Below are 8,784 nucleotides of genomic sequence, written 5' to 3' on the forward strand. Positions count from 1 at the left end.
GGGGGCGAGGGGAGGAAGTTGGGTCGAAGAGGAGGTTGAGGGGGTGGTGGTGGGGTGTTAGGGCGGCGAGTCATCCGTGGTACTGGGATGTGATATACTGAGGCTTTCATGTTGGTGTCATGAGTGCGAGCGTGTCTGTATTCTTGATGGTTTTTTTGTGTTTTTCTTCTTCTGTGTCTTTCATTTTTTAAAGCTTCTATCTCTGCATATGAGCAATGTTAACTAATATACATGCATAAATATATACATACATATAAATATGTGTGTGTGTGTGTGTGTGTGTGTCTGTGTGTGAAAGTTACTTGTACTTTTTTTTTTTTTAATGACGATAGGGATCGACACCCAATTCGCTTTAAAACTCCAAAGACTTGGCCATGGACAAGCGTATCAGATTAACTCCGTCAGTTCGGACTCAGTTCTGGGCCTGCCTACTGATCAATTAACGACGCACAGATAGATACGGAGGCACACACTGACACAGAGACAAGTCACTGCAACGTGCCCTCAGGCCCTTACACACGATGTGTGCGGAGATTCCCGTCAACAGCTCCAGGACCATTGCTCAGAACACACTTGACAGTGCACAGAACACCAGGTGATAGTGTAGGGTTTCTGACAAGTAGAAAATGTTGGGAGGGGTTGGGGGGGGGGGGGGGGATCCCCAGGGACTCTTTCACCATAATTCTAGGTGTTTCCCCCTCCACGGTATACAGATTACTTCGTAATATCCTAAAGAGAAATCAGTAACCTTGAGAGCGTCACTCTAGTGCTGCACAGTCTAATCAGATCTACAAGGAAAGGAAGAGGAGGGGTGCACTTCCGGAAGGCAAAGGGAAACAACTCTTCTTCATTTGTGAACGATGCCAGCGTCAGAGTCAAGCTCCGACGCACTGATACTTTTCATTCTTTTTTTTTTTTACATGATAGTTCTAGATATTTTAGAACGTCACAGGGACCCGCTCGATAAACATGCAGTGTTCCCTTTCCATGTTGTAAAGCGTCAGGGACGCATACTCATGCGTTATCAGAAGCCCTGGCAACAAAGCTGGCACTGATTTCTAGGAACACTGGGTGACATGTCTCTGGCTTGACAGAGCCAGAATCTATATTGATGACAAGAGTCAGAAACACAGAAGACCCTACAAGAATACAGATGGCACTGCCAGGTGACAGTGTGCCATCTGCACAGGTAACAGTGCCAAGAACTCATGACAGTAAAGAACACAGATCGCATCAAAGTACCAAGAACACAGATCAGAGGACTGTGCCAAGAACACAGATTAGAGGACTGTGCCAAGAACACAGATTAGAGGACTGTGCCAAGAACACAGATCAAAACACTGATCAGAGGACTGTACCAAGAACACAGATTAGAGGACTGTGCCAAGAACACAGATCAGAGGACTGTGCCAAGAACACAGATCAGAGGACTGTGCCAAGAACACAGATTAGAGGACTATGCCAAGAACACAGATCAAAACACTGATCAGAGGACTGTACCAAGAACACAGATGACTGTGTCAAAAGTACAGATAGATGACAGTGCCAAGAACACAAGACAGTGCCAAGAGCACAAATCAGATGACTGCCAAAACACAAATCACTTGACAGTGCCAAGAACACAGATGACAGTGCCAAAACAAGATCAGCTGACAGAGCCAAGAGCACAGACCAGATGACAGACCCAAGAACACAGATCAGAGGACTGTGCCAAGAACACAGATCAGATGACGGAGCCAGGCAAACAGATGACAGAGCCAAAAGCACAGATCACATGACAGTAGCTAAGAACACAGAGAATAAGATAACAGAGCCAAGAACACTCATCACAGACGACAGTGCCAGTACACACACACACACAGACGACAGTGCCAGTACACACACACACAGAGCGACGCCAAAAGCCAGGAAACAACAGAAAGAGTTGAGAAGAGAGGACATCGGGCTGAACCACGCCAGCAGCCACCAACAGGGTGGGGAAAACACTCGCCACCCACATCAGCACCCCCTCCAGCACAGCTCCTCCACCCCCTCCCACCCCTTCCCCCTGGGGCACGAGTCCATCCGCACGGCCGCCCCGTCCAGGCTGGGCGGGTCCATCTGGCAGTTGCAGACGCCCGGCGTCGCCGAGGTGATGCGGTCGTAGTGGTTGCCGTTGGTCAGGCAGAGGGTGAGGTAACACGGGTGCACCCCTTCCTTATCCTCCTCGTCGTCACCATCACCCTCTTCATCCTCCTCCTCCTCCTCTCCTTCCTCCTTGACACCCGGGCCACTGCCGCCGCCACCACCACCACCACCACCATTACTCCTCGCCCACGCCTTGGAGGTCAGGGAGCACGGAGAGAAGAGCAGCCAGTGGTAGTCCTTCTCCGCGTGGCCCCGGGACGTGGTCGTCGAGGGGACGGGGGAGGAGGAGGGGGACGGGGCCAGCACGTACACCTCACGGCGCAGCAAGGTGGCGGTCCCGTAGATCTCGCAGGACGTGGCCCAGGTGCCGGGGCGCCGCATGAAGCCCACGTGCCGCTCCAGGCTCCCGGGCCCCGGGTCCACGAACTGGCAGAAGACCCGCGGGTGGGCCCCGATGAGGTCGCACACGGCCTCCCGCCACTCGGCGTGGTAGTCCTCCGACCCGTACATCTCCTTGGACAGCGCCCGGAAGAAGCAGTTGCCGTCGCCGCGGATGTAGTCCACCTGTCGGCCCGTGCTGGCCAGCCTGGTGGAAGGGGGGGAAGAGAGAGAAAGGTGTTTGCTGTTATCATAATGAGGAGACGGAGATGATGAAGAAGAAAGAGAAAAGGGAAGAAGAAGAAGAATCAGAAGAGGAGGTGGAGGCGGAGGATAATGATAATTTATCGATTTACTTATTTGTTTGTTTGTTTTTTGTTCATAATTTTAACATACACATCTACCTATTGTTGTAGTTCTGCTTCTTCTTTTCCTTCTTCTTCTTTCTAGTAGCAGGAGGAAGAGAAGATGGTGGAGAAGAAGAAGAAGAAGAATTAATTTTATTTATTCATCTGTCGATCTACTGTTGTTCTGCATCTTCGTAGCAGTAGCAGTAGTATCAAATTTATTATAAGTGCTTTTGTTGTTACCGTTACTGTTACTGTTATTCAGTGTTGTCTTTTCATTTTGTTGTTGTTGCTGTTGATAGTGGTGGTTGTGGTGTGTATTTTGAGATCTTGTTGCTGAGCTGGGGTATGGAGTGGGGCGTAGTGAGAGCGGGGAGAAACGAACACAAAACAACAATGTACTCCGATACATAACTGTATCAACACACCGCACGCACGCGTGGTTATTATTTTCTTGCGTATTCATATGAAGATGCGTATACACTATGCACACACGTCGTGTTAAACATCTGGGAATGTTTGAAAAAAAAAGAAAAGAAACAACTGAAACACGCAGAAACGTAGCACCATGTCACGCGTCTCGGAAATTACACATGCTGACTGTTTATACAATTCAAGTACACTGGACTTTTTTTTAAACAGACATTATGATCAAATATAAAAAGGCTGATGAAAACGAAACATCAGTATTTGGACAAAAATTAATGATCGGTATTTACAGTCGTTCTACACTGAACATGTGGGAGGGCGGGGTAGGGGGGAATGGGGGGGATGGGGGGGGGGGGGGGGGGGTCATCATCATCATCATCATCATCGTAAGTCAGTAATGGAGCTTCGCCAACCTTACGTATCATGTCAAATGAGAAACTGCACATGAAAATTGGAGCAGGGTGGTAAACTACCATAAACATCTAGAAAGTGTGTGTGTGTGTGTGCGCGCGCGCGCGCACCGTCGCGCTTGCGTGCGTGTGAGTGCATGTGTGTCCGTCTGTCCCGAATTTATCTTAAAAAAAGCATGTGCGCCCGCCGCTACGCTCCCCAACATGCTTGCGCACGAACTCACACACTCACATACACTCATGCACACGACTGACAGACAGACAGACGGGACAAAGTAAAGACAGGCTGAAACGAGCTTCATCCTGTGCCAACACACGGTGCCGCCGAGAAATGGAATGCCAGACCACGGGAAGGCTGTCAGCTCAGTGTGGCCTGCTGCCAATCCCGCTCTCTTGTAATAACAGAACATGAGTGCTGGGGCGGTGAGGGCGGGAGGAGAGGGGTGATCTGAGGGGAGGGACGGGCCTGCCGGGGGGGGGGCGTCGGGGGGAGGCGCGGGGGGCACGGAGGAAGAGGAGGTGAGCCCGACCGTATCCATCGAGAATTCACAATTCTTCCACAGATCAATAAATGTACAGGGTTCACACAACGTTGAGGACGTCTTCAGTAAACGTGGTACGCTTTCATAAAAAAAAAATGTTGAAACAAAATCGAGTTTTAATTATGCGGGATGCAGGGTGCAGATTTTTTCCGATCTCCCAGGTCACCATAATTCTGTGCAGACCTGCTTAGTGCTTGATCCCTCTTCCGTGTGTATACGCACGCAGAAAATCAAATACGCACGTAAAAGATCCTGTAATCTATGTCAGTGTTCGGTGGGTTATGGAGACACGAAAATACCCAGCATGCATCAACCACGACAGAATCATCGGCAAGTCGATGTTGGTCGTGTAACGGAAAGAAGAAGAAAGGAAAAAACAACAACATATAGTCAGCTACTGATCTCTCCCTGAATTATGTGAATACACTGACCGGGCTGTTTCCGGCGCACGCTAATCATGAACAGCTTGGGGAAAAAAGTGTTTCAAAAGTCGATGCTTAATTAAGCCCCAAATTGGCAGTTGTTAAATCCGACAGGTGATAAAATAAGATAAAATATCATTCTACTATGCCCCCAAGAAGAAGTAAACTGCTAGTTCCCGAGCGGTCCTTAACTTTATGTGAACACTGTATACTAATTTCAGTTTGTTGATAATTTGACGGGCATCAGTGGAAGCCAGTAAGGACAAGCGCAGCGCCCATGTTCACAACACACACCACACCAAATTAATGTACGTTTCAGTAGCCAACTTCATAGGTCTAAGATTGATTGATTTGACTTGACTAAATGCATTGATGCGTAATTACTTGACTGGTGCATTTATGGCCAATGAGCGGTGTTTGCAAAATATTTCATGTCATAAACATTTCTCCTACAAGGACGTTAAAGGCTAAAACATTATTAGTGATTATTCCTCGATTAACACATTCAAGTTATTTGTGCTTCAGGTGCATGTGTGCCAGTATTTGCGCTCGCTCGCGTGTTTATGTATATCGGCGTGTGTGTGTGTGTGTGTGTGTGTGTGTGTGTGTGTGTGTAAGGAGGGTGAGGTAGGAGAGGTGTATGAGCTGAGTGACGAAGCATAATAATTATTTCAAATAGCGGGATGTGGCTGTGTATTCCAGCGCTTAGAGCAGCACAGTAGATGCATACTATTGTTTTGATGTTGTAGTTATGTTGTAATCATCACTATCGTCATTATCACTATTATTTCCTTTCTATTTTTCCTTCTCCTTTTCCCTCTCACTCCCCCCCCCCCCCACCCCCCCCCCCCCCAAAAAAAAACAACAACTAAAAAACAAAAGGTGTACAAACGACGTAAATGAGAATGCACAACAGAATACCAATGCGCAAACGAGACGGCCCGTCCCCTCTTCCGTGTCTGTGACGGTTGCCGCTGACGATGAGAACACTTCCTTCTGTGCCTCTTCCTCCGGTGCCCTTTGCGTGCCTTAGTTCGCATCAGCCGCAGCGCTGCCACTTTGAGCTTCAGCGTCATTAGTGCCGCTGGCGTCATCGTCCAGGCGTGACGTCACTTGCAGACATCTGGCAATGACTTTGCGGCGGCGCGGGTATAGATATCTTGTCCTGCCCTCCGACCCTAGTGACTTTTCTCTCTGCAATGACGGCGTCATAGGAGTACGTCATTGATGCTCGTTCTTTGTTTGATCGTTTCTTTCTTTGTGTTGAAAACTTATTTGTGTATTTTGTCTAGTTGTTTATTTCATTTTACGTTGTTTGTTGTTGTTGTTGTTGTTTGGGTTTTTTTCCAACAAACCTACGGTAAGCTCTCAAGTCCCGACCAATGCGTTGGTTTATTCGAAGCTGTGGTATCTACTTCTCTTTTATTTTTTAACAGCAGGTAAGTGTAGCGCATATGGTTCAGTCCGCACATTTTGACACTTTGAACTGCTCAATCTTTCTTGTAATGCTTTTTTTTTCTTTCGATGGATCATCCAGTCGAACATTTTTAGGTTGTTTGTTTTCAGCTGTTTTGTTTATTGTTGCAAACAAATATAATAATTATTATTATTATCATGAATATTTTTGCAAGTCTTAAATAGTCAAGAAACATCAGGTGAGAGGCAGTTCAGATGCTGGTATGTCTCATACTTTCAAAATTTCTTTTAATGGGGGTGGGAAGAGAAAAAGCCCCTAACTGCTGTGTGTGTGTGTGTGTGTGTGTGTGCGTGTGTGTGTGTGAGAGAGAGAGAGAGACTGTGTGGGGGGAGGGGCGGGGGTGGGGGTGGACGACGATACAGGGACCGCTCTGTAAACATTTCCATTTCCGTCTCCATAAATTTTCAAAACCATATTTTAACTGGTTGGCAATCGTTCCTCTCCTCCCCCCCCCCCCCACCACCCCCACCCCACCCCATACACACACACATATTACTGATAATGTATGATAATTCCCACTGTGGGGGGAGGATGCGGTGTGGGGAACACGCATACATGTAACAGTTATGCGCGCGCGTGAATGTGTTTTAACCCGTGGGCACGCTGGTCTTAATGCTCGATGAAGTCTATACGTAGGCTACAACTTTTAACAGTCAATACATGTCCAGATAGTATATGGTTCTATAAGTCAATGTCTGCCAAACTAAAATAGCAGCTGACTGTACATTCTGTAAGTCAATGAATGTAGACAGTACAGTAAACTACATTCAGTAAAACACTGTGCATGATGCAAAACATACACCTAATTAGGGTACACAGTGCTTTTTGTTGTTATTGTTGATGATCTTTTTTCACAATGATTGCACGAATGCTTACCTTGGTTTCAGGATATCATAGATGGGGTACGAAGGAGACGGGGTGATATCCGACAGGCCTACACCGCTGCACAGCCACTGCTGCTTGTTTTTCCGCTCTGTATCTTCCCTCTTCGGACTCTTAGCTTCATCGTGCCTGACGTCATCTTTGACGTCATACCTCGATGACGATTCTTCCGATCGTGATGAAGAAGTAGACAGTGTCGAAGTATCGGCAGACCGCGAACGACAAAAAGACCGATTGTCGTTTTGGAGATAGTAATTTTTACGCCGTGGAGATCGAATAATGGTTTCTTCTTCGATTTCTTCCATGATCTTTACGATCCTAGGAGATCTGTTTTGTTCGATCGGCGGTCTTTGGGGGCAGACAGGGTTAGCGGATGATTTTCCGAATCCATTTTGGTCTCTTGGCTGACTGAGACGAAAAGATCTGCTTGACGATTCTGTTGTCGGTGTCTGAGTGGTCGATGAACACACTGATGCTGTTTCAAGTCCGTCTGAAACCTGAGGCACAAAACGAGGAGATTCCTCCCTCGAACTGGAACTTTCCCTGACAATGGGAATCCGAATAAAGCGTTTTGAATCTTTGAGTTCTTGGACTGGGGTTATGGATCTAGAACTAGAACTCGACAATCTAGGATCTTCTTTTCCCACTCTTCCAGGCGAAACCAAACCGCCATTATCAGTGTTTGTTGTTTCGATTTTAATTGGAATGACATACTCTTTAGGTCTGAGGCTGTCTCTCTCGGCGTTTGACTGGAGTGAACTTACGCACGAGTCTTCTTCCCACACATTGTAAGCCGGTCGTCTGCTTGGCCTATCGAAACTGGTCAAGTCATGAATGATGGAATCAATGTGATCAAAAATTCCCCCAGAAATAAAAGTCGAGTAGAGGTTCCGCTTTTCAGCTGGACGCAAAATGTCTTCATAGCTGTCGCCATCAAAAATAGGGAGACTGGATCCAGATCTGTTCCACGAACGAAAGTCACCAATGTTGTCGGGAGTTTCCGATTCGAAACGACTTCTACCGAAGCTGGACGGCCATTTCGGCTGATCTGCGAACAAACTCATGCTGGTTGTGTCAGTTTACGATATCACCACAAACAATTCAAACACTTCTTTTCTTTTCGACAGAAATCAGCAGGCCACACGACAACAAAAATCGTTTACGGGAAGCGAAAACGTTGGAACGTTGTTTTCTATTCTTTAAACATTCTCACAGCAGTCATTCACAAACTTTCCGGTGTTTCAACATCAGTGACCGCTCAGCATTCAACGCCTCACATCGTCAGTCAAACTGATTCCAAGTTTTCCACTGGTTCACAGGACAGTTCGCGGACTGAAATGAAGATTTATAAACGCGGCGCACGACTGCTGCAGCCTTGCCAACCCACGCAACGCTATTGAAACAAATACCTGAAGTTCTTTTCTGCTCACTAATCTCTCCGTGTTCTGATGATAAACAAGCGACTGATTCACACTTTTGGCACCGTGTGTGTGAGGTTGGCTGTGTGTTCCATGCGCGCGCGCGTGGGTGTGCGTACGTGTGTTTACACGTGCGGGTGTGTGCGCACGGCCATGGTGCGTGGATTAGTAGATTTTCACTCCAGTCAATGAATACTATGCCGCAATCTTCGGGATCAGTTGGGAGCACACAGAGGATGCCCCTACAGCAGTATCGGTCCCCGGCGGTTTTGTTGTTGTTGTTTGTCTTTTCTTGTTTTGGCGTGTGTGTGTGTGTGTGTGTGTGCGAGGAAGAGAAGAGGGAGATTTTCCT

At 47.3% G+C, this 8,784-nt stretch overlaps 1 protein-coding gene across 2 annotated transcripts; it reads right to left on the reverse strand.

Annotated features, from left to right (window-relative positions):
* Positions 1-270: 270 nt before the first annotated feature.
* Positions 271-8,498, reverse strand: LOC143291293 (uncharacterized). 2 transcript variants are annotated; one of them, XM_076601142.1, is made up of 3 exons: positions 7,009-7,147; positions 5,577-5,849; positions 271-2,713 (listed from the first exon to the last, which is right to left on the reverse strand). In XM_076601142.1, the coding sequence occupies exons 2-3, from the start codon at positions 5,747-5,749 to the stop codon at positions 1,999-2,001; spliced, it is 888 nt and encodes a 295-aa protein (XP_076457257.1). In that variant the 5' UTR covers positions 5,750-5,849; positions 7,009-7,147; the 3' UTR covers positions 271-1,998. The 2 variants fall into 2 exon arrangements, with proteins under 2 accessions (XP_076457257.1, XP_076457256.1); XM_076601141.1 differs by lacking the exon at positions 5,577-5,849 and having other exon boundaries at positions 7,009-8,498.
* Between the last annotated feature and the right edge of the window lie 286 nt (positions 8,499-8,784).

This window comes from Babylonia areolata, chromosome 16 (genome assembly GCF_041734735.1).
Source record: "Babylonia areolata isolate BAREFJ2019XMU chromosome 16, ASM4173473v1, whole genome shotgun sequence".
In the NCBI taxonomy this organism is placed as follows: domain Eukaryota; kingdom Metazoa; phylum Mollusca; class Gastropoda; order Neogastropoda; family Buccinidae; genus Babylonia; species Babylonia areolata.

Bases quoted from the DNA above. Each gene is read 5' to 3' on its own strand.
- LOC143291293 (XM_076601141.1), bottom strand. From the start codon at position 8,078: ATGAGTTTGTTCGCAGATCAGCCGAAATGGCCGTCCAGCTTCGGTAGA. The intron at 2,714-7,008 runs GTAAGCATTCGT...CCCTTCCACCAG, and splicing joins TATGATATCCTGAAACCAAG to GCTGGCCAGCACGGGCCGAC.